This window comes from Notothenia rossii, assembly GCF_949606895.1.
Source record: "Notothenia rossii genome assembly, chromosome: 8".
NCBI lineage: Eukaryota > Metazoa > Chordata > Actinopteri > Perciformes > Nototheniidae > Notothenia > Notothenia rossii.
The window spans coordinates 51,027,979-51,048,275 of NC_136906.1; the positions used below are offsets into that span (position 1 = coordinate 51,027,979).

At 41.0% G+C, this 20,297-nt stretch overlaps 2 protein-coding genes and 1 long non-coding RNA gene across 4 annotated transcripts in view; 2 read left to right on the forward strand and 1 right to left on the reverse strand.

The window, feature by feature from the left end:
• LOC307016869 overlaps positions 1-20,297 on the forward strand; it is a 305,672-nt gene that overhangs the window by 91,914 nt on the left and 193,461 nt on the right. The gene's annotated exons all lie outside the window — the stretch shown is intronic.
• On the reverse strand, positions 481-1,344 carry smim8 (small integral membrane protein 8). The gene is made up of 2 exons (XM_079646214.1): positions 1,044-1,344; positions 481-698 (listed from the first exon to the last, which is right to left on the reverse strand). Exons 1-2 carry the CDS (start codon positions 1,170-1,172, stop codon positions 540-542), a joined length of 288 nt encoding a protein of 95 aa, XP_079502340.1. The 5' UTR covers positions 1,173-1,344; the 3' UTR covers positions 481-539.
• Positions 14,829-19,881, forward strand: gjb7 (gap junction protein beta 7). Of its 2 annotated transcripts, none has more exons than XM_079645548.1 (2): positions 14,829-14,929; positions 18,245-19,881. In XM_079645548.1, the coding sequence occupies exon 2, from the start codon at positions 18,260-18,262 to the stop codon at positions 19,034-19,036; it is 777 nt and encodes a 258-aa protein (XP_079501674.1). In that variant the 5' UTR covers positions 14,829-14,929; positions 18,245-18,259; the 3' UTR covers positions 19,037-19,881. The 2 variants fall into 2 exon arrangements, with proteins under 2 accessions (XP_079501674.1, XP_079501675.1); XM_079645549.1 differs by lacking the exon at positions 14,829-14,929 and adding an exon at positions 15,049-15,302.

Here is a 20,297-nt window from a genome sequence, read left to right on the forward strand (position 1 = left end):
TAAATGAAATAAAAATATTCTCTTTTATTTTTGTTTTCCTCTCCCCATTGGAGCTCTTAATTATTTGTTGTGTAAATAACAAACAGCACTTTGACAGAGTTTCAGGTGTAGAAACGTCACATAGCTGACCATGAGCCAAGAAGTGTTTTGGGTTTTAGAAGAGGCTTTAGGAAGTCATTGAATTCCTTTTCATATTAAAGGCTCTGCTCAGTTGGTTGGAGCAATAATGGTTTGATATACTGTAGGTCCCATTAGGGCAAAAATATATTTGTGGTTTTGCATTCCCTTATCAATATTATTTCGGATTAATCAATAAATAAATGTCTTAATATATATACAAATTATCTTTGACAAGAACCCAGAGCTCAAGTTTACTTTAAATATCTTGTTTTCTCTGAGCAATAGTAGTGATCATCATGCCCAATTCTTGTTGAAACAGTGTTGTCTTGGAGAGGTAAATGAATGTATTTAGAGAATATCCTTGTTTGAATCCAGTTTAATTTACACACACACACACACACGCACACGCACACACACAGTCAGTCCCATTTGGAAGTCTTCCTCCTCATGTACTTCTCTCCCTCGCTGTCGATGACCTCGTACAGCTGCTGGTCGTTCTCCTTCATGGCGTGCATGTATCCCAGGTACCCCACACACAGCGTGATGCTCACCAGTCCAAACGCCATCACCGGTTTGTTCTGCAGAACAACAGGCTGCATGTTACAGAGCAGGGTTTAAAGGATCCTCATAAACTGTCTCCAAACTGGCAACATGATAAGGACAAAACAAGTGACACTTGAAGACATTGAAAAAAAAAAACGTTTAAAAACATAACCTTAAAAGAACATTTAATTGAAACTACCATTTAAAGAATGGGATATTTACGTAAGTTCCCTTCAGACTCCCTATGTTATACTAAGCTTGCTACGCAGAAGCTAACTGCTCATTTATGCTAATTTCCCAGCAGGACAGTGTTAGCGTCATGTACTATTAATAAATCAAGTTCTGTGTTCTCCTCTTAATGTTCTCCTAATGGGGCTCACCGGCTTGATGAACAGTTCGGGATTGAAGGCTCGGAACATGGTGGTGGTCTGCGTGGCCCTCAGCCCGGGGGTCCTGTAACCCTTCTCCCCGGGACTCTCCTTCCCCATACCGGCCTCTTTATCCGACATGTCTGGTCAAACTAATACACGACCGCCCTTGTGAGAAATATATGATGTAGAAGGAACATTGTAGGCTGCAGTATTATGGTGTTTCCCTAAAGGCAGCCATGTTTCAAAGTCAAAGACCACTGCGCTGAGTGTGAAGAAGAATAGCAGGTGAAGGGAGGGCGCTGCAGAGGGCACAGCGCCCCCGGCGGCTATGAGAGGAACACCCCCTCCATCCGATCCCACATCTTCTTCTTCTTCTTCTTCTTTTCTTTAATGGCGAATCGCTTCCACTTGGAACATATATCGCCACCTACTCTTGAGTTATTAAATGTTCATATTAAATCCTTGTCCTCAGACCAGTGCTTTTGAGGAATTTGAAGATCAGCTTGTTTGCTTCATTTCTTGATTTACTTTCGTATATTGCCTTGAAATCCATGTCCTTGATGTTGAGTTGTTCCAGTGCAGTTTTCAGAATGAATCTTTGTCTGTTATAATCCGGGCAGCTAAACAATACATGATGTATTTTCTCGGGTTGTTGGCAACCGTCACAATTGCCATTTGGATGTTTTCCAATCAGATGCAATGATGAGTTTAGTCCAGAGTGTCCCAATTTTATCCTGCTGTTAATGCTCTGATCTCTTCTACTACTCCCCCAAGTGCTTCCTGTTCCTACTTCCCTTTGTATCTGGTATAAATGTCTTCCTTTGGTGTTACTGTCCCATAGTTTTTGCCATTGTTGCTTGATAACCACTTTTGTAAAAGACTTGACTTCTGCTCTACTGATGGGTACCATAATATCAATCTGGTTTGCTTTCAAACCACATTTTGCCAGTTGATCCACTACTTCATTCTCTCTAATACCCACATGCGCTGGAACCCACACAAATTGAACAACAATTCCCAGATGAACTAACCTAAACATGCTTTGTAAAATTTCATGTAAAATATCCTGATGACATTCTGAAGAGAAGTTGTTTATACTCTCCAGAGCTGCACTGGAGTCAGAGCAAACGACCACTCGTATTGGCTGTATTTCCTCTACCCACTGAAGTGCTAGAGAGATAGCCATCATCTCTACTGTATATACTGCAATGTGATCACTTGTACGCTTTCCCACTTTGACTTTTAATTCAGGAACATAAAATGCACAACTAGTTAGACCATTTTCTGAATTTTTGGCTCCATCAGTAAATATTTTTATAAAGTGCCCATATTGTTCATGTAGAACAGTGTCCACATAAGCCTGTACATTGATTTTGTTTTTCATTGAATGTAACCGTTTCAATAGTGATAAATCTACTTTAGGTTGAGGTAGCAACCATGGTGGAACAGCTGATAACAACACCGTCGGACTAATATTCCATTCTTTAACTTTGAATTCCTTACATATTTCCGAAACACAAACACAAAAACTTTCTTTTTTTATGTTGTTACTTTCCCAACTTGTTTGTACAGTTTGTTTAGTAGGGTGAGTATCTTTATGGCCCTTTAGATTTGCCCAGTAATTAACAATTAACTGCTTTCTCCTCAAAGAAAAAGGTACTTCTCCGACCTCTACCTGAAGTGCCGACACTGGTGTAGATCTTACTGCCCCACAGCATATCCTTAGTGCATGGACTCTATCTAATTTTTGAAGAGAAGAATATGCAGCTGACCCATACACTATTAGTCCGTATTCTATGGCTGATCTTATTAAGGCTGTGTATACGTTCCTCAAAGCAGCTTTATCAGCCCCCCACTTAGTGCCTGCCAAGCACCTCATAACATTTAAAACCCTTTTACATTTATCTACTACTTTATCAATGTGAGTACTCCATGTGACTCTCTCGTCCAACCATATTCCCAGAAATGTAAATGTCTTCACTTTCTTTAGATCTTGTCCATAAAGTTTTAACCTAACCTCCTCACCTATCCTTTTCCTCGTAAAAAATTAAGTTTCAGTTTTTTCCACCGACAATCTAAACCCCCATGTCAGAGGCCAGCTTTCAATTTCCGTAATGGCTTCCTGAATCTTAGCTACAATATATTTTACATTTCTGCCCCTTTTCCAAATAGCTCCATCATCTGCAAAAAGTGACTTACCAATATCAGATCCTACTTGTGTGTATATATCATTGATCATGATAGAAAATAAAAGAGGACTGATGACACTCCCCTGCGGGGTTCCATTGTCAACTTCATGCCTTCGAGAATATGACTTGCCAACTCGGACTCCGATGGCATGGCCAAACAAAAAATCCATAATCCAATTTTATACATTACCTCCCAGACCCATAATGTCCAGTTTTATTAATAATCCTTCCTTCCACATCATATCGTAAGCTTTTTCCACATCAAAAGAATACAGCTACAACACAGTCCTTATTCGCTTGGGCTTTCCTGACTTCAGACTCCAGGCACAGCAGTGGATCTAAAGTACTCCGCCCTCTTCTAAACCCACTCTGATAAGGAGTCATTAGTTTATTTTTCTCAATGTAGTATGTCAGCCTTTCTGTTATCATTCTTTCCATAACTTTACACAAGTGTGATGTCAGAGCTATAGGTCTATAACTGCCTGGACTGGTTGGATCTTTCCCAGGTTTCCTAATAGGAATAATGACTGACTCTTTCCATATTATTGACAGCTTCCCTTTCTCCCAGATCTTATTGTACATCTCCAGCAGCTTTCCTAATGCAAAATCACTTAATTTGGTCAACATTATATAACATACATTATCTTTCCCAGGACCAGTCATTTTACACTTACTTAATGCTCTTCTCTACTCTTGAATAGAAAAATGTATATTTACAACACTCTGCGACGAATGTCTTTCTTCATATACATTAGGATGTGCATCTAACACTTCCTGCCTCCTGATCTTACCTCCTTCTGTCAAATTTTCAGACGAATGAACTTTGACAACATTTTTAGCTAGAATTTCTGCCTTCTCCAAAGCACCAGTGGCAACTTCCCCTCCATTCTCTAACACTGGCAGGTTACTCTGCTGTCTTATTCCCCTCATCTTCTTAATCATTCCCCATACTTTATCTAATGGTGTAGTTCTCCCAATACTTGAACAGAATCCTCTCCAACACTCCCTTTTTGCTCTTTTAACAATGTTCCTTACCTGAGCCTGTGCCTTTTTATATTCTAATAAATTATGTAATGAATGTGTCTTTCTTAGCTTTCCAAACAGCCTGATTTTGTTTCGGATTGCATCATTACAGTCTTTGTTCCACCACGGTACCATCTTAACACATTTACCAAGTTTCCCAGTTTTATTCCCAATAGTTTGATTAGTGCTTTTAATTATATTTGAAGTAAATTGCTCATTTATTTCATCAATACTTTCTGCCATATCAATCTGATCCAATTCATTATCGCACAATTTAGCAAACATCTCCCAATTTGCTTTAGAAAAAGTCCATCTCATGATACCGTCTAGCTCAACCACATGATTTATATCAAACTTGATTATAATCGGAAGATGATCACTCCCAATACTGTTATTTGCCAATACTTCCCAACTGCTACCAGAAGCTAATTCACTTGTTACAAGAGTTAGGTCGATCGCAGACTCTGTTCCATCTCTAAAATTGATCCTTGTACCTTGCCCATTATTTAAACAAACTAATTCCTTTGCCTCCATTAAGTCCTCCACCACCTGTCCGTTGTAATCTGTTGATCTCCCTCCCCAAATTGTATTATGTGCATTAAAATCACCACACCATATTATTTCATTTCCTTGGCAAAGACTGTCTAATTCCTCTATTTTGAGTTTATTACATGGATTATAAAAATTCAGGACACAAATTTTCCTTTTATTAATCCAAACTTCTACACCCACTATTTCTAAATCATGACTGTTCTTAAATGTTAGCTTACTATAAGACATGACTTCTCTGATAAAGATTGCACATCCCCCTCCCTGGCCATCATTTCTATCTTGTCTTATAGCAGTATATCCCCCAATTATGAAGTCCAAATTAGTCTTCAGCCATGTTTCTTGAATACAAATAACGTCTGGTTTTTCTTTTAACTGATATATATAGGTCTTGAATTCTTGTCCATTTGCAATAAGGCTTCTAGCATTCCATTGCAGAATGAGAAAAACCATTCATCTACTCACTAATCTGTGAATCATCATTATTGGTGGCTAGCATTTCATGTATCATTTCAACGGTTATATCCTTTATCCCCCAAAATTCACCTGCTGCTTCCACTATTGTTTTCAGTCTTGACCTCTTTTTTGTTTCTTGTAAAGCAACATTCACCACTTTTCCAATAAAGGCCACAAACTTGTACTTATTAACAATCAATGCATCCTCTCCTATCACACACTTATGTGAACACTTTGTGGAGCTTTCCTTTGCCTGTGGGAGTTTGGGAAAATCTTTTGAAGAGAACATACTTGATGCTACTTGGGATTTCCTAGCTATGTTTAGTGAAACCTTTTCTGTTGCTTCAGCATATGAGACTTTATTTTGCACTTTGTATCTCTGCACCTCCTTGGCCTTTTTCTGCACTTCACAGCCCTGATATGCAGCACTATGTTCCCCACCACAGTTACAACATTTCACCTTAGCCCCTGCAGTACAACTACCATATTCATGTTCCCCCGCACATGTTAGACACCTGGGCTTAGTTGCTTTGCACTTGTCTGCCACATGCCCAAACCTTTGGCCCTTAAAGCACCGCAGAGGTTTAGGGATGAATTCTCTTACTGGAAAGCTCATGCAACCGATCATTATCTTCTGTTGAATTTTTTCTTCAAACTGAAGAAGAACAGACAAACTATCCACTATCTTACCCTGATACCTAGTAGGAAGACGCTTAACTACAGACACTTTTCCCCCTTTAATTTCCTTCTTGAGTTCTTCTATGCCGATTTCTATGGGAACTCCACTGATAACTCCAAGTATTTTCCGATTTGCTCCAGGAACATGATATTTAATTTGAACTTCATTCAGGGTCTTCATTTTCAGTAACTTTTCCTGTTGTTTTGCATTAATCAATTCAACCAACATCTGTCATTTGCTCAGAAATCTTGCTTGTTTTATCGATCCAATTTCTTTGGGAATTGCCTTAGTCAGGGCCACTGGATGTAGCTTAGCTGCGGATTGCTCACCAAACTCCACAATCACTTTCCACCCTTCATTCTCAATCTTTTTCTTTACTTTCTTCAATTCATTCTGCGAATCAGATTCACTAAGACTGTCACTTGACATGTCTATTTTCTTTCTTGAAGTCTTTTTCCTTACTTCATTCCATCCTCCTTCTCCTTCAGATGCACTTTCCATATCCTCCTCTCCAGGACTCAAAGACGCCATTCCACCAGCTGCTCTCAATCTCGCACTCACTTCAACGTTCACTCCTATCTCCGTTTACTCAGTCTCAGCACGTGGGCTCCCGACAATCACCTCCAAATCAGCCGGTCTCCGATCCCACATGATCCCAGGGGAAAGCTTTTATCAGGTGTGTCAAACTGAAATGCACAAGGGACACACAAATACATGGGAATCACATCAAGGGCAGGACATGCATAATGTGTTTTTTATCCTTGTTAAAAGTTAGCATATCTACATGTTTTAAATGTATCACTGTATTTTCCCAGAATATGAATTAGCCTACTTTTTTTGTTATTGGCAACAGGGAGCCGGTTTAAGGTTGCACCAATGAACCCTTTTTCTTAACAATTCACTCAAAATGAAGATTGTAATATTGATCCCATCTGAGTGCTCTGTTCCAAATGTCTCTTGGTTAAATCCAAGTCAGGTCTGTTCAGTAAATGGCTTAATGTGGTCTCATGGACACATTCACTGATCTCCATTGTGATGTTGACGAGCTCCTTTGCCCTGCTTGCACAGTCTGTGAGTTTTGCTGGGGCCCTCTGTTGGCAGGTGAAATAATGGGATTTTCAAAGTTTTTGTTATACTTATATAACCAAACCCGGACCTATACCTCCCCACAGCTCTGTCCCTTACATCAGGGGTCCCCAATCCCCGGTCCGCGGACCAGTACCGGGCCGCGGAGGTGTTACTGCCTTTTTAGTTTATCGTAATATTTGCAGAATTATAAATATATAAAAATATTTTATCAAAAAAAATTCAATTTTTTTAAATTTTATTTTAGTTATACCAGTCATATTGTTTCATCCAAAAATAAATCTAAATTGGTTAGCATAAAGTCTCAGCCTCTCGTGCGCAGAGAACGTTACAGTTGGTGCGCCAATAGGAAGTGGAGCACACAGGAGACAACCGTTTAATCACAGACTGTTATGTTTGTGGGGGAATGGCAGTGCATACATTATTTGAGATATATTTCGAACTCGGACTTCATTTTAAGGACATTGCGGCCAGGGGTGTAGAGCTATTTTTTATTTGTAAAGCCTCCTTCACGTCATGAAATGGCTGCAGCATCAGGAGGCAGCCTCTGAGAAGTGCAGCACCAGCGCGTACACACCGCCTTCACTGTGTTCCCCAGTGCAGGCTGCTACGTTTCAACCACACACACCTCTACACACACACACATCGAACAGCCCGATTATTTCCCCCATTACTTGTTGTATGAAGGAAATGTCCGGTCACAAAGGCGCATGATGTGTGTGTGTATGTGCTCTGCTCAGCTCCGCTGTGTGTGTGTATGTTCAGTGTGTTTGTGTGTGTCCAACAACGGCATTTATTTTCAAATGACCATGAACAGCCATTTACACACCTCTGGCCAACTCCATAGGTACTGTATGTGGGTGTTCCCAAAATAAATTAGTTTAATCTTAATCTCGATGTAGTGCTAAATGCTGTCGGAGTGCACCGGAACCAACGCCCCGGTATGACAGTATTATTGCTGGCAAACAAGCCCAGGGGTCTCACTGACATTTTAGTTAGTTGGATGCATATTGTTCTATTATTTGTTCAGGCTGTCACATACAATTAGCCACTGTTGCCACCTATATTAGGCTATATTATATGATATATTATATTAATATTTGTAAAGCGGTCCTAATTTGTTTTTGTTTTAATTGTATCCTGGTTTTAAACGTTGTTAATATGTTTTGGATGCATATTGGTATTTCTTTAGGCTGTTAAATACAATTAGCCTCTGTTCCCACCTGCTGGTGAGTAAATATTCAAATCAGTTAAAATTGACAACTGGTCCGCACATTTTTTTTAATGTATCTGCCGGTCCTTGGCACAATAAAGGTTGGGAACCCCTGCCTTACATGACTGGAGTGGAGAGCTCCTCAGTCTTCATGCTGCAGTTTGCTTGCTTGGTGAGGCCATTTGCTCAGTGGTGTGGCAGACTGGGGCCTTTTAGAACAGGTGTGTGTATACAGAGAATGAACCTGATATCAGAGATAATGTGACACATTGCACACAGGTGGACTTTATTCAACCGATTATTTGACTAAAGGTTGTTGTTGGGGCTTTATAACAAAGGGAACACACACATTGCTTTCCAGTTTTTTAAAATAATATTTTTACTACTACTACTACTACTTTTTTTTACTTCACCAAATTGGACCATTTTGTGTGGGATCATGACATAACATCCACATAAATCAATTTAAATCACAGGTTCTCATTGAAAGGTCCCATGTCATGGCCATTTCTACTGATCATAATTCCATTGTTGAGGTCTACTAGAATAGTACATTGTTCAATGTTCCAAACTCACAATGGTTTCTCATACAGCATCTCTGTACATTATGTGTATTCACTCTCTGTCCTACACGGCTTGTTGGAGCTCCTGACCCCCCTCCCTATGAGCCCACTCTGTTCTGAACCACCGTTACAGCGGAACATCAGTGATTATGTGTTACAATGGCGTTTGTTAGCAACCAGAAAATGACACCAGTAATGACAAACAGATGAAAATGCTGCGTGGGGTGTGGGTGCCGTGTTGTCGGGATGTTGCGGGGCTTGCTGCTCCGCCCTTTGAGGCTCGAGGAGCGGACAGTGTGAGTTGGATTACTGGTGTCGTTTCCTGGTTGCTGCGTGGGGTCTGTGAGACAGCGAGACACCGCAGAATTCAGCCTGAGTTGTGCGGAGATCCCCGGATCCGCGGCGATCCGCTGAGCCGCGGCTGAGAAAAGATAAGGCTGAGTGAGTGTGTGTGTGTGTGTGAAGAGCTCCGCGGATTGGTAAAACGTCACTATTACCGTTACGTCACTATACTCAGGAAGAAAAAAATGGAAAAATCTCCAATGAGGCGTTCTGGGGCAGCATAGACAGGTCTTTTCTGTGTTAGAGTTTTACTTGCTACAGGGTGTACTTTGAGGGTTTGTGACTCTGCAGACCGTTTACATGCAGAACAAGCTACATAACAGTGGCGGATTTAGGATTGTAGGAGATCCGGGGCTTAGCCCAGGAGTTGTTGGGGGTGGAGGGGTAAAGTGCTATTTTTACAAGTGGGGGGTGGACCGAACATCCTTTAGGGGTTCGTCCCCTCCTCTAGGGGGGTCCGGGGGCATGCCCCCCCAGAAGATTTTTTTTTTAAATATTGAAGTTAAAAGCATCAATCTGGTGCACTTTGAGAGCAACATTAACCCTACCTTAATAACACCTTAAAGCGGACAAAAGGCACTGGAGAACACTTATTCATTAACACCCTTTAATGAAGCAAACTAATGCCATAACTCACTCAAATACAGTCATCACTTATTTCGGTGAAACGAATATGTGTAGAGTTTTAAAGGATGCGGATAGTCTCACCTTGATTCTGGCGCATTGCTTATCGTTTTATAGATCTATTCTCATCCACCATCTTTGTTTGTGACGTAAAGAGTGTAATGCTGCATTCACAGCAGAGACGCGGACAGACGCAAATTCGCTCCGACGGCGAGCATGAAGCGGTGGACGCGGCGCGAATCACACGATTGAGGCGATTGAACGGTGCCGCGTCAAACGCGAGAGTTCAATTTGTTCAACTTGAGCGTCAAATTCACGTAGCGCGTTCTCGCGGAAGCCAATCAGCGGTGAGGATCTCAGCCTGCCGTCACTGACGTTCAACCAGAAAACATCAGCCGTTAGCTGTTAGCAGTTAGCACACAGAGATCACAGCTCCTCATATCTGTTCAGAAACTGGACAAAAGTTAAACAAGTACAAACCACAGACTGTCTGTGTCATGGCGAATACAGTCGCTGGTTTATTTATGTCTGTAGGCCGTTGTTATGAGTGTGGAATGAGCATATACAATGTTAGCAGACTTGTCAAGCATTAATTCATGGTTTTTACTAACCGGTATCAGTATGTTGTTATTTCGGCATCATTTAGAAACGTGTATTACAATTTAATCACGGTAAAATATGTTCATTTTTTTGTAGTTGTAGCTCCCGAGCCAGCGCATCTTCTTTGAATGATGCGAGTAAACACAGCTGGCAGCCACGGTGAAACTCGAGCGATTAGAGCGAAGCCAATATTCGCATAGCGTCCGGTGTGAACGCACCATTAGAGTCACGTTTCTGAATCGGACACTCTGAGTGGATGCAGTCACAGCCAATCGGAGTCTGATTCAGAGGGTTGCCTGTCAGTTCCGTTGCCTGTCAGTTCCGTTGCTATGGTTCCGTTGTTATGTGTACTGAAACGAGAGCCGGTATAATTCCACGCGCGAAAACAAAATAAAAATTGGAATACGTTATTTTAGTGTCTTAAAAGTAGACTGAGGTATGAAGGGTTAACGTTACATCTTAGGATAATTTGTAGTCATGTTCTGTATACATACTAAGATATAAGGGTATACTTAGTGTGGTTACTCCATGTTTACTAGCTATAACATTAACATTACATCACTCTTTTTCACTTCTTACTCAGTCAGCCAGAGTGCAGATATCAGCATCTCGCAATACTTTTCCGAGATCTCGCAAAACCCCTTTGCGAGATATCGCAAAGGGGTTTTATTTTAGCTCAATGTACTTCCTGGTCAGTTTGGCTGCTACGGCAACACAGAAACCACAACAATGGAGCGGTTCATAGATTTTACTTTGAGCTTGGCCTTAAATATAAAGATATAACATCAGTGCTTGGCAATAGGCACGGGTTTCACATAAGTGAAAGACACCTCAAGAGAACACTCAGAGCGAGGGGACATGCACGTCCCTCTGAGCTGAGTTATTGACAGATTCGAATTTCACGGATCAATAACTCATGAACATAACGTTGTAAAAATACAAACAACATGACTTTACAATCATAGCAAGGTAGACAACGAGCTACAGAGTCGTTTTTATCAGAACAGTTCGATACGCGCAGTCATCCGAGCTAAATATCAAGAATTGGTCACAATCTGCAGCTTGAGGAGGGAGAGGAGTGCTTAGGGACCGTCTACAAACTACAACAGGGTTTTGTGAGATCTCGCAAAGGGGTTTTTGCGATATTTCGCAAAACATTTTTTTTTTTTTTTTCAAATATTTTTTTTTTTCTTCTCCATGTCCCCTAGGGCAGGGGTTCCCAACCTTTATTGTGCCAAGGACCGGCAGATACATTAAAACAAATTCGCGGACCGGTTGTCAATTTTAACTGATTTGAATATTTACTCACCAGCAGGTGGGAACAGAGGCTAATTGTATTTAACAGCCTGAAGAACTACCAATGTGCATCCAAAACATAGCCTATTAATAACGTTTAAAACCAGGATACAATTAAAACAAAAAATTAGGACCGCTTTACAAATATTAATATATAATATAATATAGCCTAATATAGGTGGCAACAGTCGCTAATTGTATGTAACAGCCTGAACAAATAATAGAACAATATGCATCCAAAACATATTAACACAGTTTAAAACCAGGATACAATTAAAACAAATTAGGACCACTGTCACATATTGATATAGGCATAACTGAAATGTCAGTGAGACCCCTGGGTTTGTTTGCCAGCAATAATAACGTCATACCGGGACGTTTGTTCCGGTGCACTCCGACAGCATTTAGCACTACATCGAGATTAAGATTAAACTAACTTCTTTTGGGAACACCCACATACCTATGGAGTTGGCCAGATGTGTGTAAATGACTGTTCATGGTAATTTGAAAACAAATGCCGTTGTTGGACACACACAAACACACCAAACATACACACACACAGCGGAGCTGAGCACATACACACAAACACATCATGCGCCTTTGTGACCGGACATTTGCTTCATACAACGAGTAATAGGGGGAATAATCGGACCGTTCGGTGTGTGTGTGTAGAGGTGTGTGTGGTTGAAACGTAGCAGCCTGCACTGGGGAACACAGTGAAGGCGGTGTGTACGCGCTGGTGCTGCACTTCTCAGAGGCTGCCTCCTGATGCTGCAGCCATTTCATGAAGTGAAGGAGGCTTTACAAATAAAAAATAGCTCTACACCCCTGGCCGCAATGTCCATAAAATGAAGTCCGAGTTCGAAATATATCTCAAATAATGTTATCAATGTTTTCTTATCAAGCTCCCCTTTTGTGGAATCAGCTTCCAGTTTGTGTTCGGACGGCAGACACCCTATCCGTTTTTAAGAGTGCGCTTAAGACTTTCCTTTTTGATAAAGCTTATAGTTAGGGCTGATTAGATTCAGCCCCTAGTTTTGCTGATATAGGCTTAGTTTGTCGGGGGACATCTTACTTATTCCTTCTCTCTTCCTATACCTGTGTACTCTCATGTTCCGATTAACCCAGCTTCCCCAAATTTCTTTCTTTTTGGTGTCTATATACGCCGGGATACGGAGTCATGGTCCTGCGGTCCTGTGTCATGGATTGCGAGTCCTGGATCTTGAGTCGTGGCTGTGGTCTTGGATCATAAGTCCTGGATGGATATACTCGTGGATTCATCTTCCTATTATACACACATGCATTTCCAAACATTTGGACTACCTATGTTGCAAATGTATTATCTTTTCAATTTATACACGGCATCTATTGCACGTCTGTCCGTCCTGGGAGAGGGATCCCTCCTCTGTTGCTCTCCCTGAGGTTTCTCCCATTTTTCCCTTTAAACTGTGGGTTTTCTCTGGAAGTTTTTCCTTGTACGATGTGAGGGTCTAAGGACAGAGGGTGTCGTATTGTCATACTGATATTCTGTACAAACTGTGAAGTCCACTGAGACAAATGTAACATTTGTGATATTGGGCTATATAAATAAACATTGATTGATTGATTGATTGAATGTATGCACTGCCATTCCCCCACAAACATAACAGTCTGCGATTAAATGCTTTCTCCTGTGTGCTCCACTTCCTATTGGCGCACCACCTGTAACTTTCTCTGCGCACGAGAGGCTGAGACCTTATGCTAACCAATTTAGATTTATTTTGTATGTTTTGGATGAAATAATATGACTGGTATAAAATAAAATAAAAAATAAAAATGTATCGAATTTTTTTTTATAAAATATTTTTATATATTTATAATTCTGCAAATATTACGATAAACTCACAGCTATTTCGCGGCCCGGCAGTAACACCTCCGCGGTCCGGTACCGGTCCGCGGGTGCTCCTTTTCAGAAAACATCTGGGCTTGAACCCAAGTAGCCACCCCCTAGCGCCGCCACTGCTACATAACACACAAGGGGCGGCTAATAACCGTAATAACCGGAAAAGCATGTCATGGGACCTTTAATAAAATAAGAAGAACGCCGAGAGTGGTGCATACTTTTGCAAGGCAATGTATTTAAATTGGAGCAGCACACCCCAGTGGTTGGAATAGCATACTACAACCACCATTGTTCATTGACACATTATAGATTTTTTACTTTCTTAAATATACCGTTACAACTAGGATACCACACACGTACACCAAGAACATATGAACAAGCATACAATCATAGCTTACTTATAGGTTTAATTAAGAGTGTATTTAACCTGACATAATAGACCCAGGCATGATGAAGACACACACACACACACACACACACACACACACACACACACACACACACACACACACACACACACACACACACACACACACACACACACACACACACACACACACACACACACACACACACACACACACACACACACACACACACACACACACACACACACACACACACACGAGGTGACATGTAATATTCATGATTAGCAGTGTAATACGAGCTGACGGTCACCAAAGTTACACTCGTCAGTCCAGGTGAGAGAAACAGCAAACACAACAAGTGTCTGTGTGTGTGTGTGTCCAATTTAAAACTACCAAGTGTTCTGTTCTCGACCTGATTTTCTTTACATCTCGTTTTTTTATAAAGGAAACAGATTTCTTACTGCCTGAGAGTAAAAAGAAAGCATACACACATCCTCGCTGTACAGACATTTTGCAGCTTGTTTTGATCCTTCTGCAGAAAGGGCTTGCTCACTAAAATACACAATGACAAATATATTGTCTTTTGATCATCTTTATTTACAGAGAACTCCACAACAATGGTCAACTTTGAAGCACTGTCCTTGGGATCATCAGGAACCCCTCCAGTCCTTCGATACGACGACAGACATCATTCCTTTTGTTTAGACTTGTTGAATGAGTATTTGGTCAATAACTAATAAAGACAACATTACTCTCGCATATGAATCAGTATAAGCAGGTGAGACAGTGCGCATTCTGTATAGATGTATTAGATGGAACTAAATACTGGATGGGTCAATGGAGTGTTCTCCTCCCCCACTCTGGAGCCTGAACGAGACATTATTTGTATTAGACAGCACCATGGTGATGCTGTCAGTTTGTGTACACACAACACACACACACACACGCTTCACTTCATGTTCAATAGGTGATCTGGAGGAGGCTGCCGCTCACATGACTGCTTGGATCGTCATTCTCAATAAAAGGTAAGTTCAAACCCAAACAGAAAGAGAGGTAGCGTTTGATATCACCAGCACTGTAGCTGTTGGGTTTGGATAAGGTGTGTCACAGAGCTGTGCCCTCCAGACAGACAGACAGACAGACAGACAGACAGAGACACACACACACACACACACACACACACACACACACACACACACACACACACACACACACACACACACACACACACACACACACACACACACACACACACACACACACACACACACACACACACACACACACACACACACACACACACACACACACACACACACACACACACACACACACACACACACACACACACACACACACACACCACCTGCTGCTACACAGAGACAGGAAAACCCAGAGGTAAGTCTTCTCTATTCCTTTTGATGAAAGTCTACACAGCTTTTAAAGTATTATTTGACCATGTAGTGAGATGAGATATCATTGTTTATGCATTAACTAATTAAAACTGAACTAAACGGAGGGATGTGCTCCGTCCTTCACAACTCTGTAAACATGTTAAATATTGGATATGCTTCGAGGTCATGTAGGCTATAGACCTTCATTTTGCATTTTGATTGGTAGAACGTAGCTATCACATATTACATCATAAGTCGTGATACAACCACATCATTCCTTTGATAATATCAAAGAGCATGAGCTCTGTTCAGTGCCATAACCTGAAGCATTCTTCTGTTTGCATCTTACTATTTATTTATCTCAATATTTATTACTACAATAAAGAGCATTTTATTGTATTTCACTGTACAATAATGAAATGTTACATTCCATCTTGTCATCATGTTTATAGACTCCTGCATTTACTTGGTCACTTACGACATTATCTACAACATTTAGCTTATTGCTTAATTCATTTATTTTCTGACATGTACAGTTGCAAGAAAAAGTATGTGAACCCTTTGGAATTACCTGGAATTCTGCATAAGTTGGTCATAAAATGGAGGAAGCCACTGCTGTCCAGAAAAAACATTGCTGCACGTTTGAAGTATGCAAAAGAGCACCTGGATGTTCCACAGCACTACTGGCAAAATATTCTGTGGAGAGATGAAACCAAAGTTGAGTTGTTTGGAAGGAACACACAACGCTATGTGTGGAGAAAAAAAGGCACAGCACACCAACATCAAAACCTCATCCCAACTGTGAAGTATGGTGGAGGGAGCATCATGGTTTGGGGCTGCTTTGCTGCCTCAGGGCCTGGACAGATTGCCATCATCGACGGAAAAATGAATTCTCAAGTTTATCAAGACATTTTGCTGGAGAAGTTAAGGCCATCTGTCCACCAATTGAAGCTCAACAGAAGATGGGTGATGCAACAGGACAACGACCCAAAGCACAGAAGTAAATCAACAACAGAATGGCTTCAACAGAAGAAAATACGCCTTCTGGAGTGGCCCAGTCAGAGTCCTGACCTCAACCCAATTGAGATGCTGTGGCATGACCTCAAGAGAGCGATTCACACCAGACATCCCAAGAATATTGTTGAACTGAAACAGTTTTGTAAAGAGGAATTGTCCAAAATTCCTCCTGACCGTTGTGCAGGTCTGATATGCAACTATAGGAAACGTTTGGTTGAGGTTATTGCTGCCAAAGGAGGGTCAACCAGTTATTAAATCCAAGGGTTCACATACTTTTTCCACCTTGCACTGTGAATGTTTACATGGTGTGTTCAATAAAAACATAAAAACATATAATTTTTTGTGTGGTTTTAGCTTAAGCAGACTGTGTTTGTCTATTGTTGTGACTTAGATGAAGATCAGAACACATTTTATGAACAATTTATGCAGAAATCCAGGTAGTTCCAAAGGGTTCACATACTTTTTTTTGCAACTGTATATAGTTAAATTCATCTGCATTACTCGCGCATTGGTCAACAACATAATCTGCACTATTTTATTCTTCTCTGTTTCTTCTTTTTAAATGTGTCTTATTGTTTTATGTCTCATGTTGCATGCTTGGAGGAGCTTGGGACTTAAAGATGATCATTTCAGAATACATTGTAGTTACTGTGCATATGAAAATACGTTTTTGAATGTTGATTTAATTGAATCTATCTCACGTGGACTTGAAACCGTCACAAAATGGTGTACTGAACCTCAGATCAGATGAGACCTTATATCAGCTCCAGGGCCACTGAAAACATTTCTACAATGTTTTAACAGCCATCAGGACAGGATTTTGATAGTATGATATTCTTTGTCATCTCGCATAATCTTATGGGTCACAGACCTTCCCTGAGCAGAACCATGTCTGAATGGTGTGACAGACAACAATCATCAGGGCGGGACTTCTGTTGGTTTGGGATTATTTGAATAGAAGCAAATGTTGTCGTACCATGAGTCAAAGAATACTCTGATATAATAGATAAGTGTGTGTTTGTGCTTATGTGCAGACTTGGGGAGTATCACATTACATTTAATGGGATTTGTAATCAGAATACCCCAAAAAAGGAAACTGTATTCCTTTACATTCCTAAAACATGGGGGATTACTAGCAGGATTACAATGTTACTAAAAAACGGCCTTGTTGTAAAGGATCAGATGTTATCTCTTCTCTGTGAGCTGCTGTTCTGTAGGCTAATACGTGAATACGCCTACTGCCTGAATCTGCTTTATGGTTTTCACTTTCTTTGCTTCATTTGTTCTGTTTTTAATTCAGTAGATGAACATATGTTCACAAGTGTGTGTGAGTTTAACTGTGTGTGTTAAACTGAAACGGAGCATTTTCTCCGATTTGATTTCTGCTTTTTTAAACTGTAGTGTGTGCTCATGTGTTTCAGTGTTGGTTATATGCTGCTGCCTGAATATGCTGAGTGAAGGGCCGCTTTTCCTATCACTGAATTATCTGAGAGGAGAGACACATATTTGATACTAAATATCTTGATTACATTGTTGTGTTCTCTTGCATATTACACTGAGATAAAAAACATCTCATTGATAATTATTTTCTCTTGTTTTTATACCACTGACAAGCTGAAACGTTGACTTTAACGAAATGTATTATGTCAACAGATTTCACATAACTGAATTAGGTTAGTTAAAAGCAATAATATTAAGTTGAACCTAATACTTTTTATTTAAACTTAATGTTATTGCTTTCAACTAACCGAATACAGTTATGTGAAATGTGTTAAGATAACACATTTAATTAAAGTCAACGTTTCTGTTTTTTCAGTGGATTTAATTGTGGTGGATTTGTTCAAAAATAAATGCTATATTTCTGTAAACAGCAGAAATGATCCCAAATATGCAGTATTTAATTCCTGCTGTGTGTTGACTCCCCGACAGGAGACTCAGGCGAAGATGAACTGGGGCTTTCTGGAGAACGTCCTCAGCGGGGTGAACAAGTACTCCACGGTGATCGGGCGCATCTGGCTCTCCGTGGTCTTCCTCTTCAGGATCCTGGTGTACGTGGCGGCGGCCGAGCAGGTGTGGAAAGACGAGCAGAGTGACTTTGTGTGCAACACCCGGCAGCCCGGCTGTGAGAACGCCTGCTTCGACCACTTCTTCCCCATCTCACAGGTGCGCCTCTGGGCCCTGCAGCTCATCATGGTGTCCACCCCCTCCCTGCTGGTGGCGCTGCACGTGGCCTACAGGGAGCACCGCGAGGCCAAATACAAGAAGAAGCTGTACAAGAACAAAGGGAGCCTAGATGGAGGCCTGTTCTTAACCTACATCCTCAGCCTGGTCTTCAAGATAACCTTCGAGGTGGTATCCCTGCTGGCTTTCTACTTCCTGTACAACGGCTTCGAGGTGCCCATGCTCCTGCGCTGCAGCGAGAGCCCCTGCCCCAACACGGAGGACTGCTACATCGGCAGAGCCACGGAGAAGAAGATCTTCCTCTACATCATGGGCTGCACCTCCATTCTGTGCATCTGTCTGAATTTTGCAGAACTCATGTACATTATTTGGAAGCATCTGTGGAAGTGTTTCACCAGGCGCTACGCCCCAGTGCAGAGGACCGTCAGCCATCCAGCTGTTTCCATTGTCAACCAGTTTGCCTCCGCTGATCCCACAGTACACACAGAGCAGGGCCATGAGCCTGCAGCCGAGGAGGAGAACCGGCCCGTCCAGTCCTGAGGCTGAGAGACACTCACACACACACGCACACGGACACACACGCGCGCACGCACACACTGCTACAATCTGCTCTGTCAAAGACAGTGAAATAACCCGGCTTGAGGAGTAACGGATAACATGTAAACGGATTACGTAGTCAGGATATAAAAAAAAAGGTAACAAGGTTGGAAGCAACTAAGTTTTAATATACAGTTGCAAGAAAAAGTATGTGAACCCTTTGGAACTACCTGGATTTCTGCATAAATTGGTCATAAAATGTGTTCTGATCTTCATCTAAGTCACAACAATAGACAAACACAGTCTGCTTAAGCCACACAACAAATTATATGTTTTTATTGAACACACCATGTAAACATTCACAGTGCAAGGTGGAAAAAGTAGGTGAACCCTTGGATTTAATAACTGGTTGACCCTCCTTTGGCAGCAATAACCTCGACCAAACGTTTCCTATAGTTGCATATCAGACCTACACAACGGTCAGGAGGAATTTTGGACCATTCCTCTTTACAAAACTGTTTCAGTTCACACAGTAATGGAACAGTTGAGCATGATTTTGTCCAACTAGTCTACATTATGAATTTGATGTTTGTCTAAACTGCTAAGAAGCTGACCGCTGAGTTAGAACAGAAAGACATGCAGGACATAATCACTAGACGCTCAAAATATTGTGTGTAAGGCTTACATGAACTGAATTAAAACACTGTCCATTAGTTGATTAATAAACAAGACATTCAAGACAAATTTTTAGGCATTTTCATTTGTAGCACGCTGTAAATATGGACTATGAATGAACACATGCAATGTGGAAACACACAAATAGGTTTATTCTCAATACTCATAACATGTATCAGACACAATGACTTTACTGAGAGTGAAGATGACATGAACATAGTTACTGTATGGTACTGAAGACATAATACAATATATTGCATTTACCTCTTCCTCTAACTCTCTCTCCAAAATTGGCCTCCATTGTTGTGCACAAAGTGTTCAAGCTCAGGGGCCGTATTCACAAAGGATCTTAGGGCTAAAAGTAGCTCCTAACTGGCGAATTTAGGAGAAACTCCTAAACATAATGGGCGTGTCAGTCTTAAATTTAGGACTCCTAATTGTATTCACTAAGAGCAATTCACAAAGTATTTTAGGCCTAAAAGTAGCACCTAAGTTTAGGAGAGCTTAAAAGTCCTCGAGAGGACTCCTAACTCAGTAAGACCTATTCACAAAGAATCTGAAAATGGCTGCTAGACGAAATGTTTTGGAG